Source organism: Suncus etruscus, chromosome 3 (assembly GCF_024139225.1).
Source record: "Suncus etruscus isolate mSunEtr1 chromosome 3, mSunEtr1.pri.cur, whole genome shotgun sequence".
In the NCBI taxonomy this organism is placed as follows: Eukaryota; Metazoa; Chordata; class Mammalia; order Eulipotyphla; family Soricidae; genus Suncus; species Suncus etruscus.
In genome coordinates, this window is record NC_064850.1 from 11,524,710 (window position 1) to 11,549,145 (window position 24,436).

A 24,436-nucleotide genomic window follows, 5' to 3' on the forward strand; every position below is an offset into this window, starting at 1 on the left:
GATTGCAGATTCTTGCTTATTATAATGCATAATGGAGAGTAGTTCTTATTAAAAAGTATTTGGTCTCATTTGATAGTATTGTCTTTGATTTGGAATAACTCAATTAGTTTTTTCATAGATTAATATGTCTTCTCATAAAACATTTTTTTGAGACAGTCTGGTACTATCTTTCTAACAAGTAACCTCACAAACAAGTGAGGATGAAAGACTTAAAAGAACCCAGATAGCACAATGGTACAAAAGTCTCAGCTATAAAATTCTCATGCTGTTCGTTGCTGGACTTATAGACCCAAATCTGAAATTTAATAGTAAAAATACTCATTGCATATAGTTTTTTCATCAGCTCTAAATTTTGTACATATTTTGGACATGACACATGTCCTTTGTGTGAGTTAGATCATTAGAGCTGGATGGGGCTAGATGGATAATACAGCAGGGAGAGCATTTGCCTTGTTTGTGACCAACCTGAGTTTTGACTCCTGGCATCCTATATGGTCCCCCAAACACTGCCAGGAGTGATCCCTGAACACAGAGCCAGTAGTAAACCCAGCTCATAGCCAGGTGTGGCCCAAAGCCACCCCCCGCCCCCCAAGATAGAGTCTATTCATTTCTTTATACTTCAGAATGTTAAAAGCTTGGCTATATCTTACAAAGGCATATTGGAGGAAATGGCATTGAAAGAAGCTTAGCTTTCTACAAAATTTATTTAAAATTTTTCTACCTTTAATGTTAAATGTATAATATAGTTTTTATACAAGCACTTTATTATTATTGAAGTTTTTATTGAATGCTATTAAGATTTCTTTTCTATTTTGGATTCGGGGCCACATGTGGTGATGCAATGGAATTATTCTGGCTCTGTATTCAACATTCCAGACCAGCTTACTACTCACTGAACTGTCATTCTAACCCCCAATATTATCATATATTGTCATGTACTTTAAGCATCTATTAATTGTGTTGGCATGCACTTTATTGACATGACATTTTATTAGCAAAAATTATAACTCTGTCATTAGTAATAATTCAAGCCTATGAATATAACAACAGAAATGGACTATAGATATAATTGAGGTAATTTTATTTGTTTATGTATATGGTTATGGAACTAAACGTAATTTAAGAGACAGATCTAAGGCATAACTCATAACGGTGGTCAAGAAGGAATGATGACACTAGCAAAACTGATACTCAGCTGCTTAGATTACACAAGTAGGAGGTTTAAAGTCTCACCTTCTCTGATAGTGGTAATGTGGAAGTAATGAGTCTTATTCTTCTAACTATGGTCATTGTTTTCATAAGTCAGGAGTGAAAGGACTGTGTCTTACATTCCATTCCTTCTGCTTCTCTTAAGGTCTATTACCACCTCAGCTTGCTTTTGGTTTGGGGGCCATCCCAGTAATGCGCAGGGGTTACTCCTGGCCATGAACTCAGAAATTATTCCTGGCTCGGAGGACCATATGGGATGCGGAGGATCAAACCTAGGTCCATCCTGGGTCAGCTGCATGCAAGGCAAATGCCCTAGCATACCTCAGCTTGTTTTTTAACAACACAGTTAAAAATGTGTTTGATGGGATCAACAGAATGATGAAAATAATTAAAAATGTGATTCTGGGGCTGGAGCTGTGGCGCAGGGGTAAGGCATTTGCCTTGCACGCGTCTGACCTAGGGAGGACCTGGGTTCAATCCCCTGGCATCCCATATGGTCCCCTGAGCCAGGAGCGATTTCTGAGCGCAGAGCAAGGAGTCACCGCTGAGCATTACAGAGTGTGGCCCAGAAACCAAAACTAAAACAAAACATGATTTTGAGAAAGTGTGGCCCCTAAATAAATGCTTTTCTAGCTCCTATTTTATCATTTCATTCTTGTTATTTTATGATTACCTTTTTATGTTTTTAGATCCATGTCAAAGCTCATTTTGACTATGACCCATCCGATGACCCTTATGTTCCATGTCGGGAGTTGGGTCTCTCTTTTCAAAAGGGGGATATACTTCATGTGATCAGTCAAGAAGACCCAAACTGGTGGCAAGCCTACAGGGAAGGAGATGAAGATAACCAGCCTCTTGCTGGGCTAGTACCAGGTAAGAGACAATGGCATAGAAAGTACATAGTTAATAAAAGAACAATTTAAATACAAGTTTCCCCAAAGAAAAACATCTTTCCCTGCTTTTTAAAAAGTAATATAGCCTGAGTGATAGTATAGTGGGTAGGGTGAACTCAGGTTCAATCCCCAGCATCCCCTGTAGTCCTCCAAGCACTGTCAGGAGTGCTTTCTGCATGCAGAGCCAGTAGTAACCCCTAAAAACTGTGGATGTGACACAAAGCCAAAACAAACAAACAAACAAAACTGTAGACAGGCCCTGTAGAGTATTGCCTGGGATTTGATTTCTGAGTGTGACCCAAAAAAGTAAGTGATGAAACTACTTTTTCATATACTTTGGTTTCTGTGTTGTGTCTTGATCTTGACCAGAAATGTGATTAATTTATTGGACTTCAAAAGCATTGTGATTTAGGCCCATCCGTCTTTCCTATGTAGTGTTACATGCATTGTAGCCATATTAATACCCTTTTCTCACAGTGCTTGTTTTTTGAACTCATTGACTAGGGCAAAAACTGATTTTTAAGTAGAAATTTGTCAAATGTGTCACTTTTAAGAAATAAGGACAATAAAACCAACAAATTTATCAGTCCTAAGTTATCGTAATATTCCAAAATTCTCATTAGCATCTCTAGCTTAGACTACATGAAAACTTTGTTCATATTGGACGCTAAATTTTCTTCTTAAATTTTTTTTTTTTTTTTTGTGGTTTTTGGGTCACACCCGGCAGTGCTCAGGGGTTATTCCTGGCTCCAGGCTCAGAAATTGCTCCTGGCAGGCACGGGAGGACCATATATGGGATGCCGGGATTCGAACCGATGACCTCCTGCATGAGAGGCAAACGCCTTACCTCCATGCTATCTCTCCGGCCCCTCTTCTTAAATTTTTGATGGAAGAAGCATTGGATCATATACCAGCTGTGTTCAAGGACCACTTAAGGCAAATGAACAGGTAGTCCACACACAAGACAAATACCTTATCCACTGTATTACCTTTCTAACCTCAAGAATACTAAATATTACATGGAAGGCTAATAATAGAACTTGATGCTGATTTAGACGTAATATTTTTATAAATTGTTTCTATAATTCCCAGAATAGGGAGGGATGAGGGAAGCAGGTCCGAGGAAGGAATAATAAAATTATCTTAAAAACAAAGGATTGGGGCCGGTGAGGTGGCGCTAGAGGTAAGGTGTCTGCCTTGCAAGCACTAGCCAAGGAAGGACCTCGGTTCGATCCCCCGGTGTCCCCTATGATCCCCCCAAGCCAGGGGTGATTTCTGAGTGCTTAGCCAGGAGTAACCCCTGAGCATCAAACGAGTGTGGCCGAAAAACAAAACAAAACAAAAAAAACAAACAAAGGATTATGACCGAAACCCAACTACAATTACATTTGAAATCACAGAGTTTAAATAAAGAAATTATATAAAAAATAAAGACAATTTTAGAGATTTGAAAAATAAAACAAAGGAATACTCAAAATGCAATGAAAGGGAAATAGGGGAGTCCTGAAACAACTTTAGATTTTTTATTCATAAAATATTATTTTATCTGAATGTGTAAAGTTACTTAATACTAAATTAATTTCTCTTACACTTTAAAGCACATACAATTATGTATGTTAATGCATAATTATACAAATATAACGTATAACTGCATGCTTTAATTATACATTAACATACAATAACATTTTTTGTGTTTCCTAATTTATTATATATTCATGATATTACATCTGTCATAACTCTACCTAATTCTTTAAAAATCTAAGCCCTGCTAATTTTTGGTTGATTTGTTTTTGGGCCACATCCAGTAGTGCTCAGGAATTACTCTTGGCTTTGTGCTCAGAAATAGCTCCTGGCAGGCTGGGGGACCATTTGGAATGCTGGGGATCAAACCGGGTCCCAGAACAGCAGCCTGCAAGGCAAATGCCCTACAGCTGTGCTATGGCTTCAGCCCCAAGCACTAGTAAATGTTTTTAAATAGTTCTGCTAGAACTAGTGCTCTAAGATTCTTTGGTAATTTTTTAAAATAAGCTTTATCTTTTGTCTCTAACATATTGAAAGGATCTTCAGATACTAAACAGAACAAGATTTAGTTATAAAATTTGACTTAAATTTATTCCAAATAATAGGTTTAAGAGCATTGAGAAAAAAGAAGGGAAGGACATGAGAACTTGATTTACAGTATCAGCTGTCAAGGATCTAAAGAATGGTTTAGTGAAAGCCATAAACATGATCCTCTGTGCCGTCTATATGTAGTGAGCCCAGTCCAGGCAGCTCTCCTGCCAGGATGGTCCCTAGCCCCAATGACAAGTGTACAGGTCCCCATAGTATAATTAGGGGTGTGTTTGTGTGTGTGTGTGCGCGTGCACACCATGTCTAACGTGTGATACCCAGGGAGCACCAGGACTAAGCATATATGCGATCCCATCATTTCAGCAACAGCAAAGGAACCAAAAAATATATAATTATACGTGTATATAATATAGGTATTTGTGTAATAATATATACAAACTATATATTTTTAAAAACTATTACATTAGGAATGAGGAAATTTTCTAACAACCTCAACATCTTGTAAGACTCCCTTCCATCTCTAGAAGTAAAAGATAATTTTCTGAGTGAAACAAGGAACTAGCATATTAGTAGTAATATGTTTTGGGACTAGAGAAATAGTAGAGTGGGATAGAATGCTTGCATTGCACCCAGCTGGCTCTGCTTCAATCCCGGGCACCATGCGTGATTCCCCCAAGCACCTCCAGGAGTAAGCCATGAAACGCAACAGGTGAAACTCCAAAACAGAAAATAATAGTAATATGTTAGAGTTGTTCTCTCTGTGTGTAACCTCAGAGAATGCCACATGTCATCCCTAAAAACTGGGTCCAAAGAAATAACTTACAGTGTTAACATGCTTTAAATGTGGGCGGCCCCTAATTCTATTCCTGCACCAGTATCATTCCCTGAGCACTATCAGGTATGGTCCAAAATTTATTCATTCATTTATTCACTTATTCATTTATTTATTTATTTATTTATTTATTTATTTAATTTAGGTTTTTAGGTCACACCCGGCAGTGCTCAGGGGTTACTCCTGGCTGTCTGCTCAGAAATAGCTCCTGGCAGGCATGGGGGACCATATGGGATGCCAGGATTCAAACCAACCACCTTAGGTCCTGGGTTGGCTGCTTGCAAGGCAAACACCACTGTGCTATCTCTCCAGCTCCCATGGCCCAAAATTTAAAAAAAGAAACTTAGAAGCACTTTTAATGTCTTAAAAATAGACTTAATCCTGAAGAAAAAATATGGGTGTGTGTGTGATATTTGGGAGTTTGGCTTTGGTTTTGTTTTATCTTTGATTTTTGGGACCCAGCTGGCTGTGGTCAAGGATGATTCGAGCTCACAGAGGACTCTTAGTGGGTTCAGGAAACCAGATGTGGTGCCAGGGATAAAAGGCAAGCACCTTACCCACTGACTAGTATTACTCTGGTCCTTTTTTAAAATGTTTTTAATTAACTTGAGATTTTGCTAACTTAAAACAATCTAAGTAAATAACATATTAATACATATGTTTACATATGTGGGAAAAAAGGGACTGGAGGATAATAAGCGCAAACAAATACGTTGAATGCTGTTTTAGAATTGATTAGTGGAGAATGTTCACATTGCCTTTTTGGAAAGTTAACGCCGAGGCTTAAATTTGTTCCACTTAAGTGATTCTAAATGCTCAGAGCCATTGTCAGACCCACCATCATACTTTCCATGTAGTAAACTGAAGTTTAGTAAAAGTTTTGAAAACTTTTTTTTAATTTTAAATACCACCATAATTTTATTCCATGTGTCAGAAAACTTGAACTCGACTGTATTTCTAACACTGGTTTGCTTTATATCTTGTAATAGATATTCTAGTAATGTAAGTCACATGACTGGTTGAGAATGAGGTTAAACGCAGTGATTTAAATATTTGGAAGTTTCTAATCATAACAGATACTCATTTAACAGAACTTAGAAAGGAACATAAATGAAGAATATTTGTTACTTCCAGTTTTATTCCACAATTAGAAAAATCTATTTTAGTCTTAAATGTTTGACTGTTTTTCTTTCTGTTATTAAGGGAAAAGTTTTCAACAGCAAAGGGAAGCCATGAAGCAAACGATAGAAGAAGATAAGGAGCCAGAAAAATCAGGTTGGACATTTATATTTAATATTACGTTTTCTTGAGGCCCCTCTGGAAGAATGATTAAATTTACTTATCATTTAGAATGTTGAATGTTAAACATTTTTTATTCGTGGTAAGAATGATGTTAGATCATCTTAGGCAAAATGATTATCTAAGGATAGCAAATAAAGGATAAGGATTTGCATGTGAAATTAATGAAAAATCATAAAATGATTGAAAATGCATATTGGTATGCTGTGAACAATATACAAAAGAGATTCCCAGACTTACTTGGCCTACCTTATCCTTTAAAACAGGGGTCTCAAACTCGCGGGTGGTGGGCCATTTGAGGCCCTCCATATAACATTTTGTGGCCCTGCTCTAGAGGAATCTTTTTTCGTTTTGTTTTGTTTTAGTTGTTTGGGTCCCACCCCCCAACATTCAAGGTTTACTACTGACTTTGCACTCAAGGATCACCCCTACTTTGCCTCCTGTGGCCCGCAGGTAAATTGAGTTTGAGACCCCTGCTTAAAAAAAAAGTTGATCAGTGCCCCACTATAAATCTTTTCCTATAGTCAACACAGATTATAGTTGTACCTAAGTGTGGTATTGCCTACTTTGGCAAACTGATAATAAAGTAAAATAAAAACTGTTTTAAGTTCTTCTTTTAAGTTCAAAATAAAGCGACTTTGTTCAGGAAAAATATTTTATAGTCATGTTTGTGATTCTTCAACAGGAAAACTCTGGTGTGCAAAGAAAAATAAAAAGAAGAGAAAAAAGGTTTTATATAATGCCAATAAAAATGATGGTAAGTCCTACTCTCTTATGTTGCTAAATTTATATCTAAAAGGAGTTTAAATATAGCACTTGAAAATGGTAAAGGTATTTGCAGAGTTTTATTTTTAGTCCTCATTTGCCATTTAATGTGCAGTATATCTGCTTTATAAAGTCACTCACTTACCAGAATTTTCTTCCTTTGAAACCCTTTGAGAAACACATTATTTTGAATGCTAGGGAAGAAACTAGTATAAGATTTTCAATGAAATTCAGTACTTATAGGTTATATTGATCTTTTCCTCTGTTTTCTAAGCTATATGTATTAAATTTATGCTTCTAACAAATTCTAACAGTGGCTCGTATTTGAAAGGAAAAGACTTTTCTTAGTAACTCCGTTTAAAAAAATTTCTATTACAAATATTACAAAATATTTTAAACATGTTCCTTCTTTAGAAATCAGAAGCTCTCATAATATGGAATGACCATGATCTGCTGGACCATTTTATTTATCTTTTGCCATTATATTGGTTACCTATTATCTTAGTGGAACCATTTCTACCATATCTAATTTCTTATAAACTTTTATTAGGATGAAGTGAGTATATCCCTGATGGTGCTTAGAGCCAGCAATGCTGAAGTGTGGGGTTAAAGGGATATGCTGAGAATCAGACCCAGGGCCTTACACCTGCTGTATGCATGGAACCACATCCCTAACCCGACATATAACTTCTTATAAATCTAGGCTCATTTGTTGGTTTAATTATATTCTTGGTTGGTCCTTAGAGCTATTAGAATTGGTTATGCCTTCTTTGGTTCATGATCATCACAGGCCAACTGGTATAACAAAGGGACAACTAGACTTATGTAATCTCCCAGAATTCTCTCAACACCTTAGAAAGTTCTTAGTATAAATTTTTGTTTGTTTGGGATGGTTCACACACTTTTACTTAGGGGTTACTCCTGGCTCTGCTCTCAGGGATCACTCTTGGTGGGCTCAGAGGACCACAGGGGATGCCAGGGATCAAATGTGTCAGCCACTACAAGGCAAGTGCCCTACCTGCTGTGCTATTCCTATGGCCCAAGGCAATACACTGATGAAGAGTAAATACCATAGATTATTGAAGTATTTAATACAGAACTAAATCCAAGGTTCAGTACTTTAATTTTAAAAAGATTCACACTTAGCATTTCTTTTAATTTTGATTTAAAAAACGGAAACTTTGTAATTTAGACCTTTGTTCATAATACTATTTTTTTGAGGCAGCAGTTCCACCTTCAGTGTGACCTTTCCATAAGTGCCCTCAGTTTCTCACCTAACCGCTCACAAATAAATGTGCTTAATATTGCTTACTACAACAAAAAGATAAGTATAACTTTTAAAAAAGAATGGAGGTAAGGCATTTGCCTTGCATGCAGAAGGACAGTGGTTCGAATCCCAGCATCTCATATGATTCCCCCCCCCCCCCCCATGCCTGCCAGGAGCGATTTCTGAGCGTAGAGCCTGAGCACTGCCAGGTATGACCCAAAAACCAAAAACCAAACATCAAAAAAAAAAAAAAAAAGATTAGTAAAACATCCATTTCTGATCATTGTTATATCTCACAATGGTGTCACCAATCATTTTCTGAGCATTTTTTGAGCTGGATGTTGGTAGTTGGCCTTCTATGCTACCACTCTTGCTCATTGAGCTTAGTGGCTTCTATGCCCCTTTCCCTTCGACTTTGCTGTGCTCCTACGGGGCTATCAGGACTGTGAATATGGCCACACACATTCCAGTAGCTGTACAGCTGGGACAGGATGGTGGCTTGATGAGATTCAGTTGTGGAGACAGGCCTCTTCTATGTCTTATATGTCCAGGCATGGGGGGTGTGGGTGTGCGTTGCTGGGCCTTCCACATGGAGGACAGTCTACTTGCCCTCATTGCGGTAAAGCCAGAGTTCTCTGTAGCAACCCCCCACCCAGGACAGAGAGAGGAGAGAAAGAGAAACGAAGCACACTTTTTATTCCTCCTGGAATCTGAGGCCTGCCACTGCCGCCCAGGGGTTCCAGAGAGAGGGAGACAGAGTTAGATGGGAATTCACTGGCCACTTTGGGGGAGGCCCCGGTTCAAAGATATAAAAGCAAATAGTTGCAAAGCAGGCCGCATTTCTCTGATGCTTGATCTCTGCCCCCTGCCAACCAGCCAGCACTGCTCTGGTCACTATTCTGCCCTCCCACAGTCCAAGTTTCTCCTTTTATACCGGCATGACAAGGGGGCGTGTGCGGGTTCAACAGTCCTTACAGTGGGGGTATACCAGGGCAAGTCCAAGTCCAACTGCCATAGTTATAGTTCTCAGCCCGGATATCCATCTACCTGGGATGATTTGGCAGGTTGGCATTAGCATTTCCCTCTATGTCAATTGATGAATTACTTAACTACGAACATGTTCCTCAATTTTAATCGTGAGTAATACCGATTGCTTCTTTTCAAATGGGTTAATTTGGTTCTTAGTTTGATTATGCTACAGAAAACTTGCAAGTCTAAACCGTCTAAATCTTGATGTACCACAATAAAGCCAAACATAGTGGCCCTGTAGACCTCCATGACCTCCATTCAGTTGCTAAGACTATGACAAGCAGTGATTGTCCAGCTGACAGGCCAGCCTCTGAGCCCCAGACAAGATAGAGAGAGGCTATTTACTGAATACAATTCCTGCTTCCCAAACCTGTCTTCTGGCTCCAGACACGTTGAAATAGTGGCTAACATATAAATTAAGAGCAGTGGCCAGGTACATTAAGAGTAAAGGCAAGGGTATTCGCATAGCTGTGGGTGTAGAATGACAAACCATTCGCAATCGCTTTTAGTGCATAGCTTCAAAGTCACGGCAATCTCTTGTGTTCTAGTAGGGATGTTCCTGCCTGGCACACAATTGCAGCCCTCTTTGTCTAAACTGAGCTAACCCTAGGAGACTCTACCAATGGAAGTGCAGTGTCTTGGTTATACATGTTAAAAGGAGAACAGGTTTCATATTTAAAAAAAGCTTATAAGAAAAGGTCTTATTTATAATGGTGTTATTTTCATTAATATTTTTGCTAGTTATAACTGGCATTATAATGATTTCTCTGATGGGGCAGTAATTTTCTAAAGCAGATGTGTTCATGTATCTAGTTCTTACAGTAAACTAAGTAAAAAATTAAACTATAGTAACTTCCTGAACTGTTAACAAATAAATGTGATTATTTTTTAAAGGATTGCAAATTTTGTTTTGTTTTGTTTTTGGGCCACACACTGGCGTTGCTCAGGGGTTACTCCTGGCTGTCTGCTCAGAAATAGCTCCCGGCAGGCACGGGGGACCATATGGGACACCGGGATTCAAACCAACCACCTTTGATCCTCATTGGCTGCTTGCAAGGCAAACACCACTGTGCTATATCTCCGGGCCCAGGATTGCAAATTTATGGCCCAGGAAGTAATAGCTCAAAGCATTACATGCTTTACATGTGGAAAATTCAAGGAAGCAACCCCCAAGCAGCGCACTAACAGTACCCCCCCCCCCCCGAGTACCTGCTTGTGGCCAGTAAAGCAGGCAAACAAACACAAAACATACATAGATTAATAGATTCTAGATCATACAAGTTTTTTATAAGTAATATAAGATTGAGCTAGAATTTAACCAGTATAATTTGAGCTCCTGCTCTGCTCTGCTTGTGTTTAGAACTAGCAAGTCTTAAGTTGATTCCCTTCCTACTGTAGAATGGGACTCATGGCTGAGAGTCTGAGGGGACATCTGATGATCTTTCCCAGTCAAAAGAAATAATAGGAGTGAGAAAATGACAGCTACTCATTTACCTTTTATCTTAGCAGCTCTAGTATCACCTGGATTATGTGCTTTAGGAATGTGCTCCACCTATCATAATTCATACCTCATGACTCATGACTTCTGGTCAGTCTTAGCATTCCCAACGAACGTAAGCAAATGCAGAGAGTCTAGATAGGACAGGTATGACCTGCTTTCCCACTTTCTCTGATAACTCAGATACGTTTTAATAATTGTAAATGTCTCTGCCAGGTACTTAGTGTATATATTATGTTTGAGCCTTAAAAATCAATAACACTGACAGTCCCTGTTTTGTAAAAGTAATATATAACTCTCAGCTATTTATTTTAGTACACCCCCTTTAAGGTATTCCTGCTAACTATTTAAGTTAGAATCAGTATGAGGTGTCTTTTTGTTTTGTTTTGGTTTTTGGTTTGGGGGCCACACCCAGCAGCACTCGGGTTACTCCTGGCTATGTGCTCAGAAAGGATTCCTGTCAGGCTTGGGGTACCATATGGAATGCCAGGGATAGAACCTGTGAAAGGCAAACGCCCCTCCCTCTGCTATCGCTCTAGCCCCTGATTACATTGTTTGAAACATTCAAATTCAGTATCTCAAGAAAAGCAGTAGAATTTCTGGAATGTTGTCTAGTTTATCTTCATTGTATCCTAGCAAGACTATAACAACATGAGAAAATATTCCTGGTATAATATTACCCGTTTATTATTATCCAAAATTTTAATTGTTTTAAATAACCATAAATTGGGCTTCTTTTTATTCTTGGGAAGATAGCAGTCTGATAAAGAGAGGTCTCTATAAAGATCATTTTTATTATCAAGTGTAATATATGGTAATGTTTCTTCTTTTAAGATTATGACAACGAGGAGATCTTAACTTATGAAGAAATGTCACTTTACCATCAGCCAGCAAATAGGAAAAGACCAATCGTTTTAATTGGTCCGCAGAACTGCGGCCAGAATGAATTGCGTCAGAGACTCATGAATAAAGAAAAAGACCGCTTTGCAGCCGCAGTTCCTCGTGAGTTTGGATGCATTCCCGTTTCCCTGTGCTTTTCAGTTTATCACCTAGAGAGCCAAAAGAAAAAAGAGCTTTGTTCTAACATAATTGGGAGGGAATTATAAATAAAATATGAGTTATAAATAAAAATAAATTTATGAATATAGATAAATTTATAACAATTATAAATAAAATACGAAAACAGTTATTCTTGAGAACTTTTAATTATTCCTGAGGATGGTTCTAATTAATTACTCTGGGCTTTTTTTTTGGCGGGGGGTCGTCACACCCGGCAGTGCTCAGGGGTTACTCCTGGCTCTAGGCTCAGAAATCGCCCCTGAAAGGCACAGGGGACCATCTGGGATGCCGGATTCTAACCACCGTCCTTCTGCATGAAAGGCAAACGCCTTACCTCCATACTATCTCTCCGGCCCTACTCTGGGCTTTTTAAAACTGATTCCCTATTATGAAATCCTTTCCTGACTCAACTATTGAAGAAAATAGAAATTTAGGTTTGATCTCTGAACACAGAACTTCTGTTGAATGATTAGATCTTATCTGATAACAACTTCAGGAAAAGAAGCGTGATAGTGTGGCAAGATAAAGTTGAAATATGAAATCTATTATGGTAATGAAATGTGACTATTAAATACTAATAACTAAAAACATGTGTTTCTGGCCGAGTGGTGGCGCTAGAGGTAAGGTGCCTGCCTTGCCTGCGCTAGCCTTGGATGGATCGCAGTTTGATCCCCCGGTGACCCATATGGTCCCCCTCGCCAGGAGCGACTTCTGAGCGCATAGCCAGGAGTAACCCCTGAGCATCACCGGGTGTGGCCCAAAAACCAAAAAACAAATGAACAAACAAAAAAAAACCATGTGTTTCTTTATACAGAAATAAAAACAATGTTGAATACAGAGCCTATTAATGTACCTTCAGTTTGGTATTTCAACACACATTACAAAATCTGTTATTTGTTCCATTAAAATTATTGCAGTTCTTACTCTGATCCGTGGCATTGATGTTTACATGATTTTCTTTTTAATCTTAGATACCACTCGCAGTAGGCGAGACCATGAAGTAGCCGGTCGAGATTATCTCTTTGTTTCCCGACAAGCATTTGAGGCGGACGTAGCAGCAGGAAAGTTCATTGAGCATGGTGAATTCGAAAAAAATTTGTACGGAACCAGCATTGATTCTGTGCGCCAAGTGATCAACTCTGGGAAAATATGCCTCTTAAGCCTTCATACACAGGTAAAAACTATTTCGATTTAGGCCAATGAAGGCATTTCTGCGAAGTAATGTAGTGGAAACAATATCGATCAAGAACCACAGAGCCGGGCCCGGAGAGATAGCACAGTGGTGTTTGCCTTGCAAGCAGCCGATCCAGGACCAAATGTGGTTGGTTCGAATCCCGGTGTCCCATATGGTCCCCCGTGCCTGCCAGAAGCTGTTTCTGAGCAGACAGCCAGGAGTAACCCCTGAGCACCGCCAGGTGTGGCCCAAAAACAAACAAACAAAAAAAAACAAAGAACCACAGAGCCTAATTAAACACTCATAGTATTTTCCCTACCTGTCCTCTACACAAAATAACACTGCTTGCTGTGTCTTTGAAGCTGGGGAAATGACCCCGTGGTAAAGTGCATGTGTTGTCTGAGACTTGGAATTTGATCCTAAAATGCACCTCCAAAAACAGAACAAAAAATAAAATCAATTTTTCTCAGGGGCGAAATACATACTTATATAGATAGATGGGTTTTTAGATAACATACTGTTGGAATTTGAGGTTTGTAAGTTTACTTGCTATAGTAAAATTCCATTTCTAGCACAGATGTAGTTTCAACACAAAACATTCCTGCTGCTTACATCAAGTCAGGACAAAGGTCAATACCATTAAAGAGATAATGGAGAAGGGGACTGGGTTTGGCTCAGAGGTCAAAGCAGTTCTTTGAAGCAGTGAGCTCTAGCCCATACCTGCCTTTCCCACGAGCATCCAGTATAATCTTGCAGATTGCAGATTGTAACCCCCCAGGACAACTGGGGTATGCAAGAGCACTGCCGCTGAATGTGGGAGCACCCCAGCCTCTGAGTGTCCCCCTCAGAAATTAGAACAACAGCAACAACTGTTGTTGGAAAGAGAAAGGAAAATATGTCTCTAAAATAGCTCTATTGAAACAGGTTTTATTTTCTAGTAAAGCAAAAGCTTTACTTGCTATTTAATTCGCAAACATTTGACTTGAGCATAAATGTGTGTCGATTTCTTCAGAATTTTTTTTTATACAGATTCACCAAAGAACAGAGGAGTTAAACATAATCTAATTAGTAATAACTTTATCCCTCCACCATTATTGTTGCAATAAATGAGGCCACACAGACTTCAGTGTAATGCTTACACATTCATTTCTGGTGCAGTAGGTTCCAGGTATTAACCACTTTTGCTCACACACGTTTGACTGCAGTGTCACTAAGGTCTCTGTCAGCTGAAGTACAGAATATCTGGACTCAAAGCTCAGGCCTGCGAGGCAGGAGCTTCTCACTAGATCATACCTTAATGATTTTATAAAAAAAAAAAAAAAAAAAAACTGCCCCAGGGCTGGAGAGATGATACAGCACATTAGGTACTTGCCTATTACACAACCAGCCCACACTACATATGGCCACCCTATCGAGAGTGATCCTGAGCACTGTGAGGTGTGGCCCCCAAACAGAAAAAAGAACCCGCCCCTCGAAGCCCCTTTTACAGTGGAGTGCTCCAACTTGAAGACAAGGATATGGAATAGCAAAGGCAAGATGACAGTCTCCTGATTTAAATTGAGCTGCTTGCTTACCTCAGACCCATTATTTCAAGGTTTTCTTTGGCATATGTTTATAAAGCTTTTCCTTCCTCTTATTTTGGTGTATCTAATCCCTGGAAAAATAGGATAATTAACTCACGGCTAAATTTCTTGAAAAGGCAGGAGCAGGCGAGTTGGGTCCCACAGAATAGTACCAGGGCTTTTACCCCTGGCTCTGTCTGTGCTCAAGGTCACCCCTTGTTGTTGCTTCCGGGAACATATGCAGTGCTAGGGATCAAGCCTGGATCATGTAAAACAAGAGATTGAACCCAGATAGCCCCCCAAATTGATTTGTAACATGACTATAAAAATCTGGTGTGATCTAATTATGGGATGTCTTAACAGCACACAGTTGTCATCCTTCAGTGTCATTCCCTTCTAGCTGACTACATAAAATGGCATACGCATACAAATGTATGTGTTTTATAACTTTATAATACAGTCTCGCAGTAAGGGACAGTATCAGAATTGCTGGAGAGATTTTTTTGGAAATATTTGGGAGCAGTGTTGTTGCTCTTTGATATGGTCACATCAATTGGGGCTCAGGGGCTACGCATGGGAATCAAATTCATTCATTTCATATCATGTGCTTAACACTTGAGCTAACTCCCTGTCCTTCATGGACATTATTTTAAATATTGTATTAGTATATCCCGAGATGATTATTAGAAAGATGTTAAAGGGGACTAGAGCACTCATATAGCAAGGAGGGCACATGCCTTGCATACGGCCAACCTGGGTCCAATCTCCGGCATCCTTTATGATTCCCTCAATCACCACCAGGAGCAGGCCCAGAGCATTACGGGGTGTAGCCCCCAAACCAAAAAAAAAAATGTAGCTACATAAGAAAATCATTTTGAAGATCTAAAATGCCTTTTCTTTTAGTCACTGAAGATACTCCGGAATTCAGACTTGAAACCCTATATCATCTTCATTGCACCTCCTTCACAAGAAAGACTTCGGGCTCTATTGGCCAAAGAAGGCAAGAATCCAAAGGTAAATGTACTTGTCTGTGTGCTTTTCCATTAAAGGCAAACAAGACAAACCTGGCTTTGTCATGGTGCTTAGAAGCTACTTGAGCTTTATTTTTGGGGGGCAGACTAGCATACCCAGGGCTTGTGCTCAGGAATCCTACTCAGGGACAAACCTGGCCTTGCTGCATGCAAGGCAAGTGCCTTATCTGCTGTAATATCACTGGCCCCATTTTAAGCTTTCAAACCAACTATTCTTTCTATTATATCACTTTTCCCAGAGTTACAGTGATTGCATCTGGTTGCTTATGGCAGCTCTCCAAAAGGATAGTCTTGTAACCCATATTGCCTACTTATATTGTTACTCAAATACATGCCAACATCTAGCATAATCTCTTAAAGCTTCTTTTATTTAATTTAATTAATTTATTTGGGGGGGGCATACCCGATGACACTCTGGCTATGCACTCAGAAATCACTCCTCGCTTGGGGGTATTATATGGGATGCAGGGGGATTGAACCACGCTATGTCTTAGGTCAGCCACTTGAAAGGCAAATGCCCTACGGCTATGCCACTGCTTCGGCCTCAAGGCTTCTTTTACTTTTTTGGTGAGGAGGCTGTGTTCAGGGCTTATTCCTGGCTGTGGTCTCAGGGATCCCTCCCAGTGGGGGGCTCTAAGGATTGTGTGTGGAGCCAGGGATCAAATTGAGTTATTTACTTAAACCCTGTACTATGTCTTTGCTCCTTAAGATTTTACTTGAATTTTTAGTCTCCTTCACATAGGTCTGTGGTATTTCCAAAAAGGTTGTGACTTCCCGGCAAAAACAAAAGTTCAAAGTAAATTCTTCGTGGTTGTCACTTCTTCTGGAAGTATTCTATATTTGTGGAATGCTAAAGTTTAATGCTCTTGCTTTTTTTTCTTATTGAAATTTTATATTATCCTCTCAATTTGATTTTCATGTTTTGAAGAGAATAAGTGAATATAGTTGAGGTCGTTTATATAATACTAATGTTATAATATCAGATAATGTATTAATTTACTAATCAGATACATTTTTATTTAAATGTGTGAATTTAAAACTAAATAACTTGCTGTATTAAAAATAAATTATTCCTTATTTTTAAATTTTGCTTTATAGATTACTCATCTCATTTTATTTGCTATGGTTCTAAATCCCCTAAAAAGACATAAGAAATATAATTCTGTCCTTAAAAGTTCCTTAGAATTAAAGAATAATTTCTTTTTATTCTTGGCTATTTACCAAAGCTAATCTGTCCTCTCCCAAGAAACCTTTTCCTAGGGGCTGGAGTGATAGCACAGCAGGTAAGGCATTTGTCTTGTAAGGAGTTCGACCTGGATTCCGAATCTCTGGCATCCCATAGGGTCCTCTGAGCCTGCCAGGAGTAATTTCTGAGTGCAGAGCCAGGAGTATTCTCTGAGCGATCCCCAGGTGTGGCAAATAAATAAATAAACACATAAATAAATAAAAGAATGATGTTTTTTCCACTCTTCACTGTTATTTCTTTTAAAATTGGTGGTGGTAGAGGGGAGCTATTGGGTTTTGGGGGTGGGAAAAGTTAGGCTCTATCTGGTGGTACTTGAAAGAACTATATCCAACCCATTTTCTATTACAATAGAAATATTTTCTAATTTTTAATGTTACTTTTCTCTTTCATAGATTATTTAGAAGCATGTTATTTTCATCCAGTGGGGGAATTCAGAAAAAATATTTTTTTTACAAATCCACTGCAGTCAGAAAACATAGTAAGATGTCAATCTCACAGAATTTGAGAGCTTTTTAAGGCCCATCTGTTCCATTTCGATCGGTGTTGCATGCACACAAATATCAATGCGTTTTTCACAGACAGAAGTGGCATATTGGATTGCCTTTTGTTTCCAGCAGTGCTTTGTCTTTCATACAATAGAAACGAGTCAAAGCCTTGTTGGTCTGGAAAGAACTCAAAGAGCCAGAGCACATGCTTTACAACCTGGAGCACAGGTTTGCTCCCTCATACACTCCATGGGCCCCTCAGCACTGCCAGGTCAATAGTATTTTCTTTGCTAGTGGCACAAGGTGTGCATCGAAACAGAATATAAATAGAACCTTGCTTTTAGCCCTCTGAAAGTGTGGTCCCTAGGAAAGCATTTTAGGAATCGTAGTTTTGAAAAATAATAGAAAGCAACATAAATTTTGTAAAAGATGTTTCAGTGAGAGGCCAGAGTGATAGCACAGTGGTAGAGCATTCCTTGCACACAGACGATCCAGGATAGATCCGGTTTGATCCCTGACATCCCATATAGTCCCCTGAGCCAGCCAGGAGCAATTTCTGAGCTTAGAGCCCGGAGTAACCCCTGAGTGCTGCTGGGTGTGGCCCAAAAACAAACAAAAGTTTCATTGATTTAAGTTTGGGGAAAAAAATAGGGCCAGAGCAATAGCACAGCAGTAGGGCATTTATTTGTCTTGCATACCGCTGACCCAGGCATGCAGCTGACCCAGGTCCTGGACCTGGATTCGATCCCTGGTATCCTGTATGGTCTCCCAAACCTGCCAGGAGTATAAACCCTGAGCACCACCAAGTGTGGCCCAAAAACCAAAGCAAAGATTTGGGAAAGATGGAGGTAGACTGGATATATATGTGACTGTATCAAGGTGTGAGGCTTAATATTTATATTTCAATACCAGCACCAGAAACATTCATTTGAATTCTCTAATTTTCTTTCCATGAACTTGAGCTTCGAATAGACGTGTATTTTCAAGAATGTCAAGTCCTTTCAATCACAGTGGTATAGTAGGGCTTCCTGCAAGGGAACAACAGTATCTGTTGCACAGCTAGATGCAGAACATTCCAGAATGAAAACTTGAAAGCCACACACAAAACTGACCCAGGGCAAGACAACTGTCAGGCTTTCAAATTTTCCTATAGTTAAAGAAGTATACCCTTTGAATGGTATAAGTTGTTTTTGATTTTGGGGTTTAAATGTACCCTTGTATGTATAAGACATCTAGGCTTCAAGTTAATTCTGTGCTATTCTTCCCTCCTAAACTTCATCCTGTCAATACATGACTATTTATTTATTTATTTATTTATTTTTGGTTTTGGGGCTTCACCCAGTGATGTGCAGGGGTTATCCTGGCTATGCGCTCAGAAATCGCTCCTGGCTTGGGGGACCATATGGGACACCAGAGGATCGAACCTCGGTCTGTCCTAAGCTAGTGCATGCAAAGCAGATGCCTTACTGCTTGTGCCAGTGCTCCGGCCCCTAATTCTGTGCTTTAACAGATAATTTGGGGACAGTTTCACTTCATTGAGTGTGTGTGCCTGATAATCAGCAAGTTCCGATACATTTTGCCTATAATCTTGCCTCCTGTGCAAGGCAGCTGCTTCCTTTATTCATTATCCAAAAAGTTTTCTCTGTAGTTTCCAAAACTCTAATTGGGATACTTTAAGCATCGTGAAGATCTTTGTGTATTGAAAACAGAAATTTAATGTATTAACTGGAGGCTGGAGAGAGAGACAGAGAGACAGAGACAGAGACAGAGAGGAGAGAAAGAGAGAGAAGAGAGAAGAGAGGAGAGAAAGAAGAGAGATGAGAGAGGAGAGAAAAAGAGAGAGGAGAGAGAGAAAGAGAGAGAGAGAACCACAGCTGAGAACACACAAATCATGCTTTACATGCAGGAGGAAGTCTGAGTTCAATCCCCAGAGCAGAGAGCAGCCTCCAAACTCAAAGCCTCGAATGGTCTGAGGGTTGCTGGGTGTAGTGCCTCCAAACAAAATCATAATGTATTTAAGCTCATTATTTCAAACCAATCAATGAAAATATTAGAATCAGTGGTTTCAACCACCAGTATGTAACTCTGCAGTATGCACCCTCTGCAAGTGTAAAAAACGTTGAAAAATGTTAGATTGTTAAATTTTCCAGCTCACCTCAGGAAGCTCACCACAAAGAGTGATGAGTTTAGTTAGAGAAATAACTACATTTTGAACTGTCCTAATAATGAGAATGTATGAGGGAAATGGAGAGCCTGTCTAGAGTACAGGCAGGGGTCGGGTGGGGAGGAGGGAGACTTGGGACATTGGTGATGGGAATGTTGCACTGGTGACGGGTGGTGTTCTTTACATGACTGAAACCCAAACACAATCATGTATGTAATCAAGGTGTTTAAATAAAAAAAAAAAAAGATTGTTAAATTTTAGGCTAACAGTGTTTTTATAGAACAATACTCATTTTTTTATCTTATTTTCTCACTTTTATTCTGCCTCATTCTGCATCACCTTTGTGAGGAGCCCAACTCTGGATCCTGTTCCCCTTATCCCCAACCAGAAAGGGTCACTTACTTCAGGTGGTCTTATATTTAGGTATACATGCTTTTGAAGCCTCCAGTCTTAAGGAGATGGGGCAAAAATATATGGAAAAATAAGTAATATAACAGCTAGAAATGATTCAGTGAATCTTGCAGCTAGATGAAAGGAAATCACAGATTTTGGCTTAGTTTTAGAAGGAGCTTTGAGGCTATTTTCAGAAAAAGAAAAGGAAAACAATCATTTCTTAATGACATCAGCCATCTCTAGTTACCTCAGAGGTTGTTTTTTAATTGTTTTGGGGTCACATCGGATTGCTCAGGATTTACTCCTGGCTCTGCCAGAATCACTGTACGCAGGAATCACTTGGAGTGGGCTTGGGGAACCATTTGGGGAGCCAGAGATCAAATAAGCCTGGGTCAGCCATGTGCAAGGCAAGTGCCCTACCTGTATTTTCTCTCTGGCCCCAAAATTACCTCATAATTTGTCATCTTTTGCAGCCTGAAGAGTTGAGAGAAATTATTGAGAAGACTAGAGAGATGGAACAGAACAATGGCCATTACTTTGACACAGCAATTGTGAATTCAGATCTTGATAAAGCCTATCAAGAATTGCTTAGGTTAATCAACAAACTCGATACTGAACCTCAGTGGGTGCCTTCCACTTGGCTACGGTGAAGGAAACATCTGTGTGGCAAACTGGACTTGATCTCACAAACTTCCTGTGGGAAGAGAGCCCTGCTACTTCAACTGAATCTGAGGACAAGGTGGCAGCGGAAGTTGGTGGACCTCTTAGATCTTTTAATGAGAAGTCCTCTTGAGCAAGTTGTGCACAGCAGTCTTCATTCTCTGTCCATGGCTTTATCCGTTCCTGCCTATCTGTCGGGTTCTGAATGGAAGCTTTCAGTAGCAGTTCTCTATCCACTTAAAGCCTTTCTCGTTTGTTTTTTACAAACTACATCTTTTCTGCCAAGTAATATTTCCATAACATAGGCTCACAACAGTCCATGTCTCACCATTATAAACGTTACTTGAATGGTTAAATTACTTCATGGAAATTCAGGGGCAGGGGTGTTGTGCTTCTTTGCACTGAACGAGACAGTATTCGGTTCGAACAGTGGTGTTTACCCACTCTCAGATGGTTGCCAGTCTGCAGGTATAGGAAGGTTGAAAACAGCTGGGCTACCTACCAACCTTGGTTATAACCACAGTCCAGGGATTGGTTTGCAGGACAGGTGCCAGTCTACAGGGTAAAAAGGTTGAAAAACACTGGTTTCAAAGACTAGTGTTGTGGTCCTCAAAAAAATCCTTTCCCTATAAAATAAAACAAAGAACCTGGTGCCACTTGGGCTTAGAATCGCTTTGATAGACTGAAGTTCATTTGTGTCATTTGATTTTTAAAAAAAGCACCCCACTAGAAGCATTAATTTTTTAGCTCGAACATCGTGGATCAAACTTAATTATATATTTAACAGGCTGATTAGTTAGATATGAACAGCAAATGCTGGTCTTTTTAAAGATAAGAGTTTTCTGAATTTTACTTAAATTATCATAATTAATTTGATAATCATGCTTCCTTTCACGGATCCACACAGTATACTAGAGTATGTAACTTACTTTTTTATGAATGACATGTTCATATATGTAACTTTACCATTGAAGTTTCTTCCTCATGTAGAGGTTTTTATATATATATGGAAGGATAGCACATCTAATGGATTTTGCATTTTTATATATTTGATGACTGCGATAATTATAAGTAGCAAACTGGAGTTCTGTGAATATAGCTGCTGTACTGTATACTAATATTTAATAGATGGGTAGAACTAGTCATCGATAAGATTTGTGAAACATTGGAATACAATTACATGCATCGTAGGGAAATACTGTGACAGCTGACTTTGAAATTGGAAGGAAGGAGACCTAAAAGTCATTTGGACGTTTTAGGAGACAACTTTGTAGGGTGAGGTAGGCAGGTAGGGAAGGTAAGCACCTAGTAGTTAACCGAACAAAGTCTGCTTATGACCAGAATGCAAGAAATAAATTATGTTTATGCTACCACTAGCTTCAATTTTTGTACAGTCTCAACGGCTGTAGCTGTAAATTTCAACTAATGTAATTAGGAAAGTCTAGTTCTGTGCCTTTTAGGATGGTATGCCATGTAACAAATGACCTCAATGTGAATGTCTTAATTTTATTACTTTTGCTACAGCATTTCCTGTTCCCAAAGCGAAACACTGGAATACTGTTGTCACTTACTTTAACGTGAGCAATTGTTTTTAATAACTGTTTTCTTTCAGTGTCAATGTGTATATTTGATTTATTTTCTTCTGCATAATTTCTTATGAACAGATGTAGCCAGTTTTATGTTGTCCTTTTCTTTTCCAATTTGCTTGGCCTCCACGTTAACTGAAGAGTCTTACATGGAAACTTTTAAGTTGATGTTTCTTAGGATAAAAGTAACATTTCTGCGCTATGAAAGGAATGCCATATATTATCTCTTCAGATCTCAAACACTCCAACTTATGGCACTGACAAGGTCACATCATTTTCAGCATTGAAAACTAAGGAATATATAAATAAAACCTCGTTTCAATTTTTCAGTTTACATTTTTCTTGAGAATGAAAAGTTGTCCTTGATCAACAGCAGTTTTGTGAGTTGTTTATATTTTTGACAACTGTTTTCAGCCCTAATATTTAAAATGTTAACTGTTTAAATTAGACTAGACTTCAGTTAGTGTCCATAAATGATTGTGCTCACCCCAGGGTTACCTGCAGACACAGGGCCATCTGCTATCAAAAGCCAGACGAAAATGGCTTTTACAAGCAGATTCCCAACCAAGGACATGGTAAAGAGGTATTTTATTGGACTCACAATTCTCTCCTTCCTCATCTGTGCTAGGTCTTCCTTTTGTGTAGCAAACTTTTTAGTCCTAGGGAAATAGATGTGCTGATATTCAACATAGTTCCTAAACAAAGTGAAGACTCATTTATTTGCCTACTTATTTGAAGTAAAAAGATGCTTTACTCTAAATTTCCTAGTTGTCTGACCACTCTGATCAGTTCCATTTCCTGTCCATCTGTGGTTCTGATAGAGGCCCCAATGTGGTGGTATTAATCCACTTATGGAGTGATGCCATTACCTAATGAAATGCAAATGGAAAAGTATAAAGAAGGAAATCTCTTCCTTTATTAAAATGTCTCCAGTAAGAACAAACAGCAAGAAGTATTTAGACTAATCCAGATCTGCTTTCTGTGAAAATCTGATATCTGGGTTTCCATCCCCCTCCCCCTTTCTCCATGATCTAGAGAATATAAGTATTCATCATTTGAATGTAATTTTGTGAATGTGTGTAGAAAGTATAAACCAGGGATTCAGCCTTAATTAAGAAAGGTAAGCTTTCTGACATCTATTGTTAACCCTCTGAACCTTTTTAATCCTGTATCTGCACTCTATTTGAGATGTCATACTGCACACTGTATTATAAAAATGAAAAAGTAAAACTATTTCAAAACTTAAGAGTATTCTCTTGATATGTTTCAAGTCCTCTGCCAAACTTTCACAAATCTAAAAATCACTACCTTCAAGATTTTGCCACAAATAAGTCATGGAGCCTCTGGGTCAAACACAAAATACTGCTGGCAGTACTTTTTTTTTTTTTTTTTACTAGCTTATGGCTGTGAATGTAAAAGTTTCAGGGAAAAGGGGCGCATAATAGTTAAAATGCTTAATTAAATTCTCTTGGAACAAATCACCCTAATGCCATATGAACAAATTACCTGTCCATTCAATTCTCTGAGCTCTTAAAAATAGGTTAAACCAAAAAAAATCCTTTGTGCTTTTGTAGAGCAGTCAGTAAATAATAGAACTTCAAGAGTTGACAAGATTGGGTAGAGCACTAGCTCTACTAGCTCTGTACTAGCACAGCCATCCCACGGAGTAGACCCAGATAAGAGTAATGGTACCTTCTTCTTTTTTTGTTTTTTTTTTTTTTTGTTTTTCGGCCACACCGGTTTGATGCTCAGGGGTTACTCCTGGCTAAGTGCTCAGAAATTACCCCTGGCTTGGGGGGACCATATGGGACGCCGGGGGATCAAACCACGGTCCTAACTTGGCTAGCGCTTGCAAGGCAGACACCTTACCTCTAGCACCACCTCACCGACCCCTTACACAAGATTTTAAATGTAGAAGAAACAGCAACCATGGAAGGGTACACAATTCTGAAGGTAGAAGGCCTGGATTAAGGGACCTGGGAAAACAGCTCAAAGAACTAATCTGTATGCAAGAGGCCTGGGTTCTATCCCAAGGACTACCTGATTGCCCCCATCACTGCCCAATGTGGATGGACCAAGAAGGCATTGTAAAAAATCACAAACACAAAAAATCAACCAAGGAGCCAGATAGTACAGTGGGTAAGGCCCCAGTCTGAGACACAACTGATTCAATTCAGGCCCCTTATTTGGTGGCCAGAGGGTTCTAAGAACGGC

General features: G+C 39.1%; 1 protein-coding gene across 1 annotated transcript in view; it reads left to right on the plus strand.

The window, feature by feature from the left end:
• The window catches only part of PALS1 (protein associated with LIN7 1, MAGUK p55 family member), a 56,602-nt gene extending 35,255 nt beyond the window's left edge, over positions 1 to 21,347 (plus strand). Inside the window, exons 7-13 of the mRNA XM_049770372.1 lie at positions 1,899 to 2,082; positions 6,208 to 6,279; positions 6,989 to 7,060; positions 11,697 to 11,864; positions 12,893 to 13,095; positions 15,561 to 15,671; positions 20,450 to 21,347. Of these exons, the coding sequence (XP_049626329.1) occupies positions 1,899 to 2,082; positions 6,208 to 6,279; positions 6,989 to 7,060; positions 11,697 to 11,864; positions 12,893 to 13,095; positions 15,561 to 15,671; positions 20,450 to 20,626 (987 nt within the window). The 3' untranslated portion in view covers positions 20,627 to 21,347. The remainder of the gene's footprint in view (positions 1 to 1,898; positions 2,083 to 6,207; positions 6,280 to 6,988; positions 7,061 to 11,696; positions 11,865 to 12,892; positions 13,096 to 15,560; positions 15,672 to 20,449) is intronic.
• Positions 21,348 to 24,436: the final 3,089 nt, after the last annotated feature.